This window comes from Melospiza melodia, unplaced genomic scaffold (genome assembly GCF_035770615.1).
Source record: "Melospiza melodia melodia isolate bMelMel2 unplaced genomic scaffold, bMelMel2.pri scaffold_32, whole genome shotgun sequence".
In the NCBI taxonomy this organism is placed as follows: Eukaryota; Metazoa; Chordata; class Aves; order Passeriformes; family Passerellidae; genus Melospiza; species Melospiza melodia.
Genome location: NW_026948638.1, coordinates 10661966 through 10679606, shown reverse-complemented (window position 1 = coordinate 10679606; position 17641 = coordinate 10661966). Strand labels below are relative to the sequence as shown.

At 49.5% G+C, this 17641-nt stretch overlaps 1 protein-coding gene across 1 annotated transcript; it reads left to right on the top strand.

The window, feature by feature from the left end:
• Window positions 1–7619: 7619 nt before the first annotated feature.
• Window positions 7620–17299, top strand: LOC134434141 (olfactory receptor 14J1-like; the record flags this gene model as incomplete). The annotated part of the gene is made up of 2 exons (XM_063182832.1): window positions 7620–8339; window positions 17192–17299. Coding segments are annotated over 2 exons (828 nt in total), but the record flags the coding sequence as incomplete, so codon positions are not given.
• Between the last annotated feature and the right edge of the window lie 342 nt (window positions 17300–17641).

Sequence of the window (17641 nt, the reverse complement as noted above, 5' to 3'; positions counted from 1 at the left end):
TAGCCCTTGGCCCAGTCAGGACAGGACCAGAGGTGAAGAACATGCTCTACTCTGCAGCTGGGAACCATGGCTTGTCATGGAGCCTTTGGCAGAAGGTGCCTGGGGAGACTCAAAGCCGACCACTGGGATTTTGGAGTTGTAGCTACAGAGGGTCTGAAGCCAACTATACTCCAACAGAGAAAGCAATCTTGGCTGCCTATGAAGGAGTCCAGGCTGCCTCAGAGGTAATAGGTACTGAAGCACAACTCCTGGCACCCCGACTACCAGTATTGGCGTGGATGTTTAAAGCAAATGTTCCCTCTACGCACCATGTCACCAGTGCTACATGGAGCAAATGGATTGCTGTTATCACACAGCGCGCCCGTATTGGAAAACTGAATCACCCTGGGATTCTGGAAATAATTACAAACTGACCGGAAGGTGAAAACTTTGGTCTCGCTGATGAAGGGGAACAAGAAGTGACACGGGCTGAAGAAGCTCCTCCATACAACCAACTGCCAGCAGAAGATACACGATACGCTCTCTTTACTGATGGTTGGTGCCGCATTGTGGGAATGAACCGGAAGTGGAAGCAGCCGCATGGAGCCCCACACGACAGGTGGCAGAGGCCACTGAAGGAAAAGGTGGATCAAGCCAACTTGCTGAACTCAAAGCTGTTCAACTGGCCCTGGACATTGCTGAGAAAGAGAAGTGGCCAAAGCTCTACCTCTACACTGATTCATGGATGGTAGCCAATGCTCTGTGGGGATGGCTGGAGAGGTGGAAAGAGGCCAACTGGCAGCATAGAGGAAAACCAATTCGGGCTGCTGAAGATTGGAAAGACATTGCTACCAGGGCAGGGAAGCTGCCTGTGAAAGTCCACCATGTGGATGCTCATGTTCCCAAGAGTAGAGCTAATGAGGAGCACCAAAACAATGAGCAAGTAGACCAAGCTGCAAAGATAGGGGTGTCCAAAATAGACCTAGATTGGGAACATAAGGGAGAGTTATTCCTAGCTCGATGGGCCCATGATGCCTCAGGCCAGCAGGGCAGAGATGCCACCTATAAGTGGGCACGAGACCGAGGGGTGGATCTAACAATGGACAGTATTTCTCGGGTTATCCATGACTGTGAGACATGTGCTGCCATCAAGCAGGCCAAGCGAGTGAAGCCCCTGTGGTACGGTGGGCGATGGTCCAAGTACAAGTATGGGGAGGCTTGGCAGATTGACTACATCACACTGCCCCAGACACGCCAGGGCAAGCGCTATGTGCTGACCATGCTGGAAGCCACCACTGGATGGTTGGAAACCTACCCTCCCTGTGTCTCATGCTACTGCCCTGAACACCATCCTGGGCTTTCAAAAGCAGGTCCTGTGGAGACATGATACCCCTGAGAGGACTGAGTCACACAACGGGACTCATTTCAGCCTTATCAACACCTGGGCTAGGGAACATGGCACTGAGTGGGTGTACCATATCCCCTACCATGCACCAGCTGCAGGCAAAGTGGAGAGGTACAACGGACTGTTAAAAACCACACTGAAAGCATTAGGTGGGGGATCTTTCAAAAACTGAGAGCAGCATCTGGCTAAAGCCACCTGGTTAGTTAACATCAGAGGCTCTACTAACCAAGTGGGCCCTGCCCAATCTGAGCCTTTGCAGAGAGTAGATGGAGACAAAGTCCCAGTGGTACATGTCAGAGGTTTGTTAGGGAAGACAGTTTGGATTAATCCTGCCTGGAATACAGACAAACCCATTCGTGGGGTTGTTTTTGCTCAGGGACCAGGTTGCACATGGTGGATAATACAAAAAGATGGAAGAACATGATGTGTACCTCAGGGAGATCTGATTGTTGGATAAAACCTGTGTAAATATCACTGTTTGCTGAATGTTATTACCATTGTCTGTGTATAGCTATATAATGGATGTATCATGTATGTACTTGTAGAGTTAGAATTTATATTAGTTTTAGTTGTAAGCAAATGATATGGGGATAAGGGGTGGAATGTCCTGGGTTGACTATATCATGCTTTGATCCCCAATCGTCTCATTCTGTTTATGTTGAATAATAAGTTTTGTACCTTTAAGAGTGTTCCAGAGAGTGAAGGGGAGGAGAGAAGAAGCGCACAGTTTGTTTTCAGGCACTGTACTCCACTCCCCCACATTCCTCTGCTGGACTGTGGCTGTCTGCGGACAGACAGTGGGACAGAGCTCTTCTTTGGCTTTTTAGTTAGTGTTAGCTAGCTGAGGCAAAGAAGTTCCCTGGACTGTTTTTTTTCCTTTTTCTTTGGACCTCTTGAAACTGCTCTGGACTGAACACCCAGGAGAGCACTGGCAGCTGCAGCTGTGGCCCACCGGGCCGGGCCTGGCCTGCGACAATTCCAGCACTGGAGGGACTGATCAGAGACTGAGTGAGCTGCAACCCGGGAACAGGATTTTCTCAGTTTGTCATCTCTTTTAGAGTGGCAAGGGGTCTCATTGTTTGATATTGTTTTGGTTTTACTGTTTAATAACCAGTTTTTTTCCACCTTTCTCCAAGGAGGTATTTTTTCCTCCCGGACCAGTTGGGGGGAGGGGCCGATTGGATCTGCTTTTCCCACTGGAGCTCCTTTGGGGAATTCTTCTCTAAATTTGCTCTAAACCTGGACATGATATATGTTAAAGTGCAACAAAAAAGGATGACGCAAGAGACATATGGGAACAGTTTAGCCAATTTAGAAGCTAAAAAGGCAACTGAATCGGGGACAAAAGGACTAATAATAGTATTAACCCCCATGAGAGAAATGCATAATGTCCCCCTATTCAGTGGGACAGAAGAGGAAAAACTCCTTAAAATAGGAGCCAAGAAAGATAATGAAGGGAAGTGGAGATTAGCAGATGGGAGGCAAATGTTGAATAAACCCCTTGCCAAGAAAATGCTAGAAGGCATACATGGAACAACACATTGGGGTACACAAGTGCTAAGTGATCAATTTCTAAGTGACTAGGGATGCATAGGAATTTTCAGGATACCTAAGCAAGTAACTGAACGATGTGTGATATGTCAATAACTGAATAGGAAAATCATGAGGAAAACACACAGAGGAGGGTGAGAACTAGCCTTATGGCCCTTCCAAAGCATCCAAGTAGACTTTACTGAGCTTCTCAGGTTCAATGGTTGAAGTTTTTGCCAGAGATAGTAGATCATTTGACTCATTGGGTAGAAGTGGTACCCACTGCTAAAGCCAATGCCAATGTTGTGAGTAAAACACTTCTAGAATTAATCATTCCCCAATATGCGATGGCAAACAGGATTGATTCAGACCGGGGAACTCATGTTATATCGAGAATATTGCAAAAAGTTGTTCAGGCCCCGACAGTAAAATAGGAATTACACACTCCATGGCATCCACAGAGTTCTGGTTGGTAGAGAGAATGAATCAAACTCTTAAAAGAGCTCTAGCTAAGCTAATGATCGAGACCCAAATGTCATGGACAAAATGTCTCCCTTTGACTTTATTAAGAATTAGAACCCAACCCCAGTCAGATCTGGGGGTGTCACCCCATGAAATTATGTTTGGATTACCCTTCCTGACCTCACCCTAGAAGGTTGCCACCTATCAGGAAAGGGAAACCAATGCCAAGAAATAAGTTATGTCTGTAGCACAAACCTTAGAAGGGCTAAGACATAAAGTGGCAATTCCTCAAACTACCACCCTGGATTTCAGAATCCATAATATTAATCCCAGGGATTGGGTGATGATTAAGTCATAGAGAGATCAGCCTCTAACTCCTCAGTGGGAAGTTCCCTTTCAGGTACTGCTCACCACCAAATCGGCCGTGCGAACTGCAGAGTGGGGATGGAGTCATGCCAACAGAGGCAAAGGCCCACTAGAAGAACCCAAAGAGTGGACTATAACATCCAGGCTGGGTGAAAGAAGATTGACTCTCAAGCAGAGACTGAAAGACAACTAGTAAAACACCAACACACCAAGAAGTGGAGTCAAGCTTCCACCAACCAGCTCAAGAACTGTCTTCCTGTTTTCATTGGTGAGAACTACCAGCATCTGTTGAGGAGAAGTACACAAGGGACTGTAAAAGTAATGGGACAGCTTCTTTGAGAAAATAAGACAAAGGAAGGATGGCAAGACTTGGTTGGCCCCTTTGTTTGCTGCCAAGAAGGCTCCATAGCCCTGCTGCGAGCAGCAACCCCGTAGGCATGGTAAGGTTGGCACAAAAGGCCATACCAGACCTCTGTCATTCCTCAGAGGTCTTTTTGTCCCCTGTTGTCTTTTAATTCAACAAGGACTGGAGGTCAGGACTGAGTTGGCCTCTGTACTGACCCCTAAGATACACTGACTATGGGTAACAGCCACATAGGCACAGTAGATGGGAGTCAAAGCCCTCCTGGACCTTTGTGATGCCCTTTTGTCCATTCCAAATAAGTGTGTCTAAGGAAAACCTGAGATTTTTTCTGCTGTTCCCACTGTCCTTGCCCACATCAACAGGTGCTGGTATCACTCATTCAAGAGAGAGAGAAAATTTTTTACCTAATTTTTCAAGCAAGTGACTTCTAGAAAAAGAAAAGGGGGTTTGTTATAGATGAGTAATCCTACAATTGACTCTCACAACTAAGGGGTGAATATTAAATATATGTTAAGAGAAGTTTTGTAGATGTATAGTTATCCCTCCCCTCCCCCTTGCATCGTTATCACAGGATGGCCTCAGTAGTCGGGGCATTTGGGTAGGTTGGCTTGTTACTATGGCAGCACCTGACCTCCAATCAAGGTGTAAGACAGTGATCTCCACCACTGGACAGAGAAGGAGTCGATTGACAAGACTTTGGGAGGGGGCAGAAGTATAAAAGACAGAACATCCATTTTGTGGATGAGCACACAGTGACTGAATTCTTTGCCCGTGGTGTTGTATTCTTTCCTTTATTCAGTCTTCCGTCGTATTTTCACAAGGTTTTAATAAAGCATTTCAATTTTTGAAAGTAAAAGTCGTTTCTCACGTGGGGTTGGGGAATGTGGAGCAAGGTTGTAAACAATGGATCAGCTCTCAAGGTAAACAACTTCTCTGATCTGGCCAGACCTCCTTAGGAGCGGCCCTACATCAATATCAATCACGGAATGATGCAATCAGCTCTTCTCCAAAGAGAACAGTAATAAAATACACTCTTTAAAAGAGGATTACATGTTTCTTAGAAGCATTTTGAAATATTTCTCCCTAACTGTAAAAGGAAAATCTTCCTAATGAACTCCATTGGAGCAGAGGGAAACCAAGGCAGAGCCATGGTTTGTCAGGACTTGCCTGATCCTAATAAGCCTTGTGGTGCATTTAGAGTTAAGCTCTGGAAGTTCAGGTACTGAGAGGAGATTGCAGAAACCTTTCCAAGAGTCAAAGTCAGAGGAAAATGCAGAAGTGTCTCAAAGCATGAATGGGTCCCACTGAGGTCCATCCCAAACACAGGCTCTTCATGGACTCCTGCAGGAGAGAATTGGAGGCCAGGATGGCACAAAAACCTCTCCGAGATTCAGAGTGTAGGAAGAAAAATTCTAAGTACCTTAAAAACCTTGAGTATATTAAAGCATTAATGAGCCCCACTGACTATTAATACAAAGATTTCAAGGGACTCATTAAAGCAGATAATTGGGGCCATGATTGCACAAAACTCTCACAGAGTCTGCATCAAAAGGGAAACAAGTACCCTAAAGAACTGAAGTACCTTGAACTATTAATGCATCCTACTGAATGTTGCTACTGACAAAGAATCTCAAGGGACTAATTAAAGGAGATAATTGGATGATGTGATTGCACAAACCTCTCAGAGACTCCAAAGCAAAAGCCAAACCCAAAGTCCTTTGAAAAGCCATAGGAGTGTTAAGGACCCCCAGGGCCATTGCTGAGCAAGGCTCCCCAGAGACTCCTTCCAGCAGATCCTTGAGGCCACTGGGATGTGGGCTAGGGGGGATGATGAGGGCAAGACAAGGGGGTGACGGTGCCCAGCCTGGCTAGGGCTGTGCCAGGAGGCCCCTGGGCCTCAGGACAAGGTGTCTCCTCATAGCCCTTGGTGGCACAGACCCTGCTGTGCCCCAGGGCACCAAGACTTGGCTTCTCTTTGTCCCCACTTGTCATCACTGCCTCCAGTTCTCTGCTCTGCCTGGGGCCTGGGGGCACGTTCTCTGTCATGTCCCTCAGTGGGACCCATTAAAAGTACAAGAAAGTTTGGAGTTGGATTCTGCCTTGGAGTTCTGGAGAGGTTTCTTCAGTCCTCTCAGGGACTGATGTTCAGGGCCTGAGCACAAAGCCCCAGAGGCTCATTAACGTCCTTGTGCTTTGTCTGTGCTGCTGAGCTGGGCTGGGCTCTGGGAACAGACGCAGCTCCTGGTAACCAGGAAGAGCTTCAAAAGCACATTTCTCTTGATGAGCAGCTCTTCTGCCAGCCCAGCAGGGCTGAGGCACTGCCTGCAGCCACCCCAGGCACAGCACAGAGGCACAGAGAGCTTCAATCAGTCAGGGCTGGGAAGGTGCTGAGAAGTGCCTGGGGCAGAATCACTGCCAGCCCTTGGCACAGGAACCTCTGGCTGCAGGACAGTGCAGCTGCAGCTCCTGGAGTGATTTCTAAAAGCTGGAACATCCCAACATCCCTACAGACGCTGTGAGTACATTCTCTGATTGTCTCTTGTGCAGAGCAGCCAGGGGTGCCCGGGGCTGTCCTGCAGAGCAGGGTCCTGCAGCCCAGGGTGCTGGGCTGGGGCTGGGACTCTGCTGCCTGCCAGGGACAGCTCTCAGCCAGTCCTGGCAGCTGCTCCCAGTACTGGGGGACAAGGTCTGGGTTGGGGAAGACAGCCGGTAAGGCTTGGAAGTGTTGTCCTTGTGTGGAGAGGATGCTGCATTGTTCAGGACTGCTCCCAGCATGGCATTTAACTGCACAATATTTCTAAGTTCATTATGCAGGGAGCACAACAAGGCCAGGGGCTTCATAAAAAGGAAAATCATGCTTTTTTAGCTTACTGCTCTAGGTTGCCTGAATGGGAAATTCCACATAGATATTCATTTTCCAATTCAGGTGGAGCAAAAAAAAAAAAAAAATTTTCTCTTAAACCTAAAAAAACCAGGCTGTGACACGAATCACCACAGGACCCCTTGGAGGCAGCATCAGTGTCACATTTCCAGCCTCCTCAGGGTTGCTCTGACTTTACCATCAGAGCTTGAAGAGCCAGAGCTGCCCCTGGGTAGTGCCAGGGCTGGGAGGGGTCTGCAAGGCAGAGCTGAGCCCACAGGGCTGGGCTGGGCTCTGGCAGCACTGGCAGGGCCCAGCCCTGGGCACAGGGAAGCAGCTGCTGGCAGGGACAGCTCCAGGCAGCAGAGCCCTGGGCAGGCAGGGGAAAAGTGCCCCCAAGCTGTACTGGGATGTTTAAAGTCCTCTCCAAACACAACTATTCCATGATTACTTTTTTTACAGATCCCCTAGCTAAGGCAACACAAATGTCCAACAGCAGCTCCATCAGGCACTTCCTCCTGCTGGCATTGGCAGACACGCGGCAGCTGCAGCTCCTGCACTTCTGCCTCTTGCTGGGCATCTCCCTGGCTGCCCTCCTGGGCAACGGCCTCATCATCAGTGCCGTAGCCTGCGGCCACCACCTGCACACACCCATGTTCTTCTTCCTGCTCAACCTGGCCCTCAGCGACCTGGGCTCCATCTGCACCACTGTTCCCAAAGCCATGCACAATTCCCTCTGGGACACCAGAACCATCTCCTACACTGGATGTGCTGCACAAGTCTTCTTTTTTGTTTTCTGCGCGACTACAGAGTTTTTCCTCCTGACCATCATGTGCTACGACCGCTACGTGTCCATCTGCAAACCCCTGCACTACGGGACCCTCCTGGGCAGCAGAGCTTGTGCCCACATGGCAGCAGCTGCCTGGGCCAGTGGCTTTCTCTATTCACTGCTGCACACAGCCAATACATTTTCCCTGCCCCTGTGCCATGGCAATGTCTTGGGCCAGTTCTTCTGTGAAATCCCACAGATCCTCAAGCTCTCCTGCTCAAATTCCTACCTCAGGGAACATGGGCTAATTGCTGTTAGTGCCTGTTTGCTATTTGTTTGTTTTCTTTTTGTCATTTTCTCCTATGTGCAGATCTTCAGGGCTGTGCTGAGGATCCCCTCTGAGCAGGGACAGCACAAAGCCTTTTCCACCTGCCTCCCTCACCTGGCCGTGGTCTCCTTGTTTATCAGCACTGGCACATTTTCACACCTGAAACCCCCCTCCATCTCCTCCCCATCCCTAGATCTGGTCCTGTCAATTCTGTACTCGGTGGTGCCTCCAGCCCTGAACCCCCTCATCTACAGCCTGAGGAACCAGGAGCTCAAGGCTGCAGTGTGGAGAGTGATGACTGGATGGTTTCAGAAGCATTAAACTGCTGGCCAGGGTTTGCAAATCACATACAATAAAAGTAATCTTTCATACTTCTTTTTGATTTCATCTTTGAAGGTCTTGTTTTTGGTTTAACTTTTTTCATAATGTCCATAAAAAAATATCATTGTTTGTGCCATTTCTCATTGTGTTTCTCTCCACCTTCCCTGTGGCCACAGACTGTGTCAATGAGGAGCTGTGCTCTTGGTGGCTTTAAAGGAACAAAAGCATCTCCCAGCAGAGTTTTAAAGCATCTTCCAGCGGAGTTTTCTGCAGAGATGTCCTTTTGTTGCCTTCTCTGGAGCTGCAGCATCAATGTCTGTGTGTAGAGCTAGGGGCAGAGCAGTGCTGGCCCAGCAACTGTGCCCAGCAGCAGCAGCACTTGGTGCTGCCAGTGCTGCTGTCGTGGCCCTGCCCCGCTGCCCTGGTGGCCCTGGTGTTGCTGTAGGGCCTGAGTGCTCTCGGGGCCGGGCACAGCCCTGGAGGTGGCAGTGCCGGGGCTGCAGCAGGGACAGGCCAGGTAATATAAATCAGCTTTGGTAATTCTTTTGGGTTTGGTTGTGGATTTGTTCTTTTTTACCCCATGTTTCAGTTTTTTAATATTGTCCACAAAAATAAGCCATTGGTTTTGCCTTTTCTCATTTTGTTTCTCTCAATCTTCCCTGTGGCCACAGAATGTGTCTGTGAGGGGCTTTTGGTGACTTTAAAAGAACTAAAGGATCTCCCAGCAAAGTTTTTTCCAGAGATCCCCTTGTGTTCCCTTCTCTGAAGCTGCAGCAGCAATGTCCATGTGCAGAGCTGCAGGGCAGATCAGTGCTGGCACACTAGAAGCTCTTCTCCTGCTGGCCACACCATTCCGGATCCAGGCCAGGAGCCATTGGCTTCCTTGTCCACCTGGGCACACTGCTACCTCATGTCCAGCCTGCTGTGCTTCAGTCCCTGCAGGTCCCTTTCTGCATGGCCTCTGTCCAGCCACTCTGTCCCCAGCCTGTAGTGCTGCAGGGGTTGTTGTGGCCAAAGTGCAGGACCATGCACTTGGACTTGTTAAACCTTGTTGGATTTGGGCCCTGGATCCAGCCTGCCCAGGGCCCTGTGCAGGGCCCTCCTACCCTCTAGCAGATCAACACTCCCAGCCAACTTGGTGTCACCATGGTTCCATGAGGCCCCAGAGTGTCCCAATTGTCTCCATGATTGCATGAGGCCTCCCAGTGTCACAATGTCCCTTTGGTTCCATGGGACCCCTGGGTGTCACAAAGTCCCTGGGATCCTTGGGCCCTGCAGTGTCACAATGGCCCCTTGGTGCCCCAAGGCCCTGCAGTGTCACAGTGAATCCTTGATTCCGTGAGGTCTGGCAGTGCAGCAATGCTCTCCTTAGTTCCACAGTGTCACAATGGCCTCTTGGTCCCAAGGGCCACCATGGTGTCAAACATGTTTTCTTCATTCCAGGAGTCCCTGAGGAGCAGCACTGGCCCTTTGGTTCCATGGGGCCCTTCAGTGTCACAATGGCCCCATCATGACAGCAGGTCCTGCTCTGTCACAATGCTCTGCATGGTCCCACAAGGCCCTGCAGGGTCACAGTGGCTTCTGTGGTTCCATGAGGCCTCAGATTACCACAATGAATTCCTTGGTGCTGCAGTGTCACAATGCAGCCCTGGTGACACAAGATCCGACAGTGTCACCAGGGAGCCTTGGTTACATGGGGCACCACAGTGTCACAATTGTTCCCTCAGTTCCCAGAGTCCTTGCAATGGAGCAATGGCCCCTTGATTCCACTGTCCCCAGGCTCTCCCAAGGGTCTCCTTGGTTCCGCAGTGGCACAATGGCCCCTTGGTTCCACAAGGCCCCACAGTGTCACAGTGGCCTCAGTGGTTGCAGCAGGACCCAGACTGTCACCATGGACTCCTTGCTTCCATTCAGCCCCACAGTGTCACAATGGCCCCTTGGCTCTGTGCTGCCATGTCTTACACAGTGTCACCATGGTCCTCTTAGTGCCACTAGGCCCTGCAGTGTCACAATGGCCCCTTGCTTCCCAAGGGCCCTGCAGTGCCACAATCATCCAGGCTTTCCACCAGGCTGGAAAAGACCTTGGAGAGCATCAAGTCCAACCTGGGACCCAACACCACCTTGTCACCCAGACCATGGCACTGAGTGCCACATCCAGTCTTTCCTTAAACACTTCTAGGGATGGTGACTCACCCATCTCCCTGGGCAGCTCATTCCAATGCCCAATCACCCTTCGTGTGAAGAATATTTCCTTATGTCCAGCCTAAACATCTCCTGGTGCAGATGAAGGCTGTGTCCTCTTGTCCTGTCAATGGTCCCTGGAAAAAGAGCCCGACCACTACCTGGCTGCACCCTCCTGTCAGGGAGGTGTAGAGAGTGATGAGGTCTTCCCTAAGCCACCTCTTCTCCAGGATAAACAACCCCAGCTCCCTCAGCTACTCCTCACAGGATTTCTGCTCCAGACCCCTCCCCAGCCTTGTTGCCCTTCTCTGGACACACTCCAGCCCCTCCATGTCCTTCCTAAATTGGGAGCCCAGAACTGGACACAGCACTCGAGATGCTACCCAACCTGTGCTGAGCACAGGGAAAGAATCACTGCCCTGGTCCTGCTGGCCACACCATTCCTGATCCATAGGAGTGCCAGGGGTTGGAGGGAAATGGTGGGGAAGGGGAACAAAGTGATATTGTTTGACAGCCAGTTAGAGGGCCTTGATTTTCATATCTTTTCAGACTGCATTTGAAAATGCTGGGGATAAATATAATTTGGACGTTGCTGATATCAATCTATAAACAGGAAACAAAAGCAGGACAAAACAGTTCGGTCTATGTTGAGTTTGTGAGGGTCCCAAGGAGGAGGTGAGGGATGAGAATCTGACTCCATGTTCTCAGAAGGCTGATATTATATTATATTATATTATATTATATTATATTATATTATATTATATTATATTATATTATATTATATTATATTATATTATATTATATTATATTATATTATATTATATTATATTATATTATATTATATTATATTATATTATATTATATTATATTATATTATATTATATTATATTATATTATATTATATTATATTATATTATATTATATTATATTATATTATATTATATTATATTATATTATATTATATTATATTATATTATATTATATATCATATCATATCATATCATATCATATCATATCATATCATATCATATCATATCATATCATATCATATCATATCATATGTTACTGAAAAACTCGTGACTGACTCCTTAGAGTCTGAAACATCTGATGGTGATTGGTCATTAAGTAAAAACAATTAACAGGAAACCAATCAAACATGCAACTGTTGGTAAACAATCTCCAGACCATATTCCAAAGTATCAAACACCGAGAAGCAATCAGATAATTATTGTTTTCGTTCTTTTCTGATACATCTCAGCTTCCCAGGGGAAGAAATCCTGACAAAGTGATTTTCCAGAAAATGTGGCAGTGGAACATCTGCATTGTTTTCAAAAAAGTATATTCACTTTGAAAACATTTCTGAAATCTTTCTACGTAACCACAGAGGAATTGAACATTTAAGATATTCTCAGGGCCTTTTCTTGTTTGGGTGTTTTGAACAAATATTTATGAGCTTTTGTCACTGAATTCCTGAACAGGAAAGCTCAGCAAAGAAGAGGCCTCTGGAGTAACAAAATTCAGCAGCAACCTCCAAGAGGCTGAGGATCCATCCCCATGCGAGCAGCAATGAACAGAAATGGGCACAGCTTTGTGCCTGCCCCAGCTTTGGCATGAGCCCTGGGCCTGGAGCAGGAGCAGCTCTTGAGGGCCCCAAGGCCACGGCTCTTGTGCTGCCCTGGGCAGATGGGATGGCAGCAGGGGCTGCAGAGCTCTCAGCCCCTCAGCCCGAGGGGAGCAGGGCAGCAAGGGAGCCTCCTTTGAATGACCAGCCTTGGCCGAGCACCTTCCCCCATGGCTGGGGCTGAGTCCTGTGGCAGCTGCTGCTGTGCCCTTGCCAGGGGCTGAGGCCGTGGGGCAGTGCCCAGAGCAGCCTGGCCTGAGCAGAGCTGTGGGGCCAGAGCCGGCTGGGCTGGGCTGGGGAGAGGCCCTTGGTGCTGCCCAGAGCTCAGGGCAGCTGGCAGAGCTTGCAGGGAGCTGGGCTCCGAGAGCCTGGCCCAGAAACCATCAGAGTCCATCTCAGCCTGGCTGAGCGAGCAGGGGCAGGACTCAGGCCAGGCCTTGTGGGGCAGGGCCAGCACCTGTACAAGGCATTGCAAGCAGGCAAGTGGCCCAGAGAGGAGGCTGCTCTGTGCCCTGGGTGGCATGGACAGAGCAGGGAGGGGGCCCAGGACATTTGTCAGTGCCAGCCTCTGTGCCCATATGTTGGCAGCCCTGGCTGCTGAGCACAGCTTTGGCCTGGGTTGAGTTTGGCTGTGGCCCAGCCCCATCCTCCTGCGTGGCTCAGGGCCTGTTCCCAGCCATGGCCAGCCCTGGCTGCCTCTCTGCTGGCCCAGAGGCTGGCACAGCCTGGGGCAGGGCTCTCTGTGCAGCCCCACAGGTGCCACGGGTTCTGCAGGAGCTGGCAGAGGCTGCCCAGCAGGGAGGCCATGGGGCACAGAGCCCCAAGGCTGCTGTGGGCACCACGGCACTGGGGCCGTTCCCAGCCGCAATGCTCTTGGCCTGGGCTGGGCCTGCACAGGGGCTGGGCCACCATGGCTGGGCCAGCACAGGGCCACAAAGGGGCCACGCAGCCGCTGCCGGGGCTGACAGCAAGGCCAGGCACACACAAGCAATTGCTGAGCATGGCCTGTGCTGGCCTGGCCTGACTGTGCCAAAGGCAGAGCTCAGCTGCCCTTGGGGGCTGCAGGAACAGTCCAGAGCCCAAAGAGTCTCCATGGCTGTGCTGGAGACCAAGGCTGCAGGAGGGAAATGCAGGGCTGCTGTGGATGGGGAGGGCATTGAATTCCAGCACACACCTCAGCTCTCTGATGATCCCGGCACCATTCTGGGCCCTGTTTCAGACTGGAGCAGAGCAGATGTTGATGGGACAGGAGCCCTGCGGGGCTGTACAGGACCTGCAGCTTGCAAGGTGCTCTGCTCTCCCTCAGGTGCTCTCGGAGAGATCCAATCCCAGCTTGGCACCTCAGGGCACAAGTAGCACTGCCTGTTCATGGGCACACAACTGATGCCTGCCTGGAAAAGGGGCAAAGGTGTTAATACATGTTAGTTTCATAATATAACAGCAAATCTTTATTATCGGGATCATTTGAGTACTTTTAAGAAATGGCACAATTTTCCCACCAGAAACAGGAATTTCCTGGAGGTATACTGATGGCAGGAAGAGAAATACTGACCTACCCTTTGACTGGTGTCACCAATATTCTGTTTATTACTTCCTTTTCCTTCAGGTGTTTTCAGCTCTTCTGTTGAAATGGCAATGTCTAACGACTTCTCTTCTTTTACAGTAGGTGGATCTATGTACTGCTACTGCTCTCTCATTTCCTCCTCTAGATGCTCTCTGGTCATTCAAGTGCCTCTCAACTGACTGGCTTCATGCTTTGAGCTGGAAGAAATTGCCCAATATTTCTGAAGTTCAAATAAATATATAATAAATATAATTTTAACTGTGTTTTTATCTATCAGAGAATTACCTTATGTCTTTGTCTAAAACTGCTCATGTACAGAAATCCCTTGGGGATGGGGGACATGTCAGATGCTGCTGGGACATCACAGAGAGCTGATGGAAGAGCTGTGATGGTTATTAAACTGCTCAAATGTTCAGCTTGTGTTTGTTGGCAAGAAACCTTTCTGTGCCTCTGAGTGTCACCAGGCCCTGACCCCAAAGGACACAAACCTGATGAGTTGTGGTTCCCACTGCAGGGGCACTCGGACCCTGGCTCTGCACAGGAGAGTTCTTCATCCCCTTTCTCTGTTTTCCTGCCTCTGGTCATGGAGGGACCTCTTGACTTCAGCCTGGGACTCGTGTGTGCAAAGAGCAAATCTGGGCAGAATTGGGGCAGGAAGGGTTTGGGGGGACCTTGGGACCAGTCCTGGGCACAGAAGGTGTTTTCCATTGCTCTGAGACTGTCTGCTGTGGAAAGTGGATTTAATATCCAGCAGAGAAATGACTTTTGCATTTGATGGAGCAGTGCCTTCCCTTGGCTTTGTGTGGAGAGTTTAGTTCAGGCATGGCTTGAAGAAAAAGGCCATGAAGCCATGAAACTGAGAGAAAAGTAACAGGTAGCTGTGAAGCAGTTCCCAGCCTGACTTCTATAAACAATTAGACTCTTTCAGGCATCATTGTATAAACAATAAAGTTCTCAGGCAGTCTTCTCATAACAAGTGTAACACTCTCTCTGGGAAAAGATGGCACCCTGAGGACAGATGTGGAAGTTTTGGGAACCGTTCGTATCACAGTAAGAACACTGGTTTTGTTTTGTGTAAACAATCAACGGTGTAGTAAAACAAAAGGTGTGGTTAGAGTTTTCTCTGTTAGCCTATCATAAACCTGTATTTCGGAATATGCATGAAGTTCGTTAACACTATTATTTAAGCTGACTGATCGATCAATAAATCGAGTTCGATGCATCACAGGATGGTCGTTCTCCCCTCACTTCAACAAATGGTGACCACCAGGACGTGATAGCGGACGACGATTGCGACCACCACGGGGATTGCGAACACCACGAGAAGTGAGGACTGGTTCAGGCTCCGAAGCAGCGGGAGCGGCAAATAAGCGCGAAACCAAAGCGGAGAAAAAAAAGCCGCCGATACGCGCCGTGCCCTGGCGACCATATAGATGGGTCCAGCTGATACGTGTGGCCAATGCCTGGAAATCGCTGCTAGGTAAAAGTGCGCACTTAAAAAGAGGTATGGAAAGGCAAGCCGCATATGAACTTTTTATTACTTTTTTGCAAAAAAGGCAAATTAAGGGAATAGATTTACAGAAGGAATTGCAAGGTCTTTTGGCTTATGGTCTGGAACGGGGAGTCTTTGTGAATCCCCACACGATTCACGAGTTGTCTGAGTGGCGTAAATTTGGTGATATATTATGGCAGGCTACGTTAGACGATGATAAAACTGCTAGGAAAATGGGTAAATTATGGCGGGTCATTAACACCGAACTGTTGCAGTTTCAGGCGGAAAAGAGGGCTGCCCATCAGGCTACTGCCGCTCACGATCGTAATAAAGAATACGATCGAGACAGGGAGTTTGATAAAGAGTCGGGGACCCCTCTCGGCCCCGCAATGAGGACGGTTTTATTACCAGCCTCGCCACCTCCCTCGGCAACCCCGGCTGCGAGCCAGGCTGCGAGCCAGGCTGTGAGCCAAGCGCCGAGCCAGGCTGCGAGCCCGGCTACAAGCCAGGTTCCGAGCCAAGCTCCACAGGCCGCTTTACTACCCACCGCGCCGCTTCCAGCGCCGCTTCCACCGCCTCCTTTAGCCGCGCCGCTTCCAGCGCCGCTTCCACCACCTCCTTTAACAAACCAGCCCCCTCTAACGAGCCAAGCTCCGCAGGGTGCTCCGCAGGGTGCTTTATTGCCTGCTTTGCCGCAGGCTATCCGTAGCACTTCTGAGCCTCCCATATCGCTCACATCGCAGCAGCCAGAGCCAAAAACGTGTGTTCCGTTCCCGAAAAGTAATCAGAGCCCTGGGTTGGAAAACGATCGAGCGGCGATGATTGCACGGGAAAGACGGGATGCGTGGGCAGCTCTGGCCAAAGATGCAGTGGAAAAGGGAGACCAGGAGTTGATTAGCTTAGCGAGCGAACTGGCTTGTCCGGTTATTTTCACCCCTCAGGCTGGTGGAGGCATGCAAGCGACAATTAGCGCTTTAGATTGGAAGATGTTATCTCAGTTGCGAGCCACTGTTAGTCAGTTTGGCTTTAAAAGCGAACCAGCCAAGCAAATGCTCGACTATATTTTTGATACCAGTATTCTTCTTATTAATGATTGTCGTGGCATAGTCAAATTAATCTTTACCCAACATCAGCAATTGCTTTTTAACGCCCATTGGCAAGCTTTAGTAAATGAGTGCGTGGCAGTACAAAGACAGCAGGGTGACCCCCTCCATGGCATCACTGTTAATGAGCTTATGGGTCTGGGACCTTTCCTTCGCACTGAGGCGCAAGCTTTAATAGGTCAGGAGAAGTGCCGGGAGGCAATGAGGTTAGTCAGACTCGCAATAGAAAGGGTAAAGGAACCAGGAGGGATACCAGTATATATGGGAATTAAGCAAGGTAGAGAGGAATCATTTGGCGCTTTTATTGATAGAGCTGCGGCTGCAATTGAGAGGGCTGGAGTAGCCGAATTTATGCGCGGGGCCCTTCTCAAGCAGTGTGCAATCCAAAATTGTAATTCTGCCACTAGAAACATACTTAATACCTTAGGAGCAAATTGGACTATTGAGGAGGCATTGGAGAGGATGGCTCTTGTGCCAACCGGGCAGCAGGCTTTAGTGGTAGACGCAATTAAACAGCTAGGAGTAGGGTTGCAAGAACAGGCAAAATCTTCTCAGAGTCAGGTTTTAGCCGCGCTTGCACCTCTTCAAGCGTCAGCCGCATTTGCAGCGTCAAGTAAAAAGGGCCGCATAAAATGTTTTCACTGCGGAGGCTTTGGACATACGCGCCAGGAGTGCCAGGCTACTGGAGTCTGGTGCCAGAAATGCCGTATGGATAATCATCATACAAGCGCTTGTAAGCAGAGGTCGGGAAACTTCTCCAGGAGCGCGTATTCCCGCAGCAGCCGCGCCCAGACACAAGTTGCCGCTGCAGAGATAACACCCCCCCACGCTTTCAACCCTCCACAGCAGGGAGCCTCCAACCCGCCGCAGCAGGCAGTCTCCAACCCGCCGCAGCCGGGAGTCTCCAACCCGCCACCGCAGGGAGCCTCGGCATGGACCTGGCAGCCGCAGTAGACGTAACGCTGATGACTCTGCACCCGCAAAAAGTCCCTACGGGGGTTCAAGGACCTATTATTATACAAAACAAAGCGATGGGTGCGCTACTATTTGGGAGATCTTCCGCATCTATGTTAGGACTGTTTGTTTTACCTGGCGTTATTGACGCGGATTACACGGGAGAAATTATGGTCATGGTTTATACTCCTTTTCCTCCTCTCCAAATTAACAAAGGACAAAGAATTGCTCAGCTGGTACCGCTTGAGCAAATGACGAAAGGAATACAACCCATAAAAACCCAAGAGAGGAGAGACAGCGCTTTTGGTTCTACAGGAGGACTTACTTTGTTAACTTTAAATC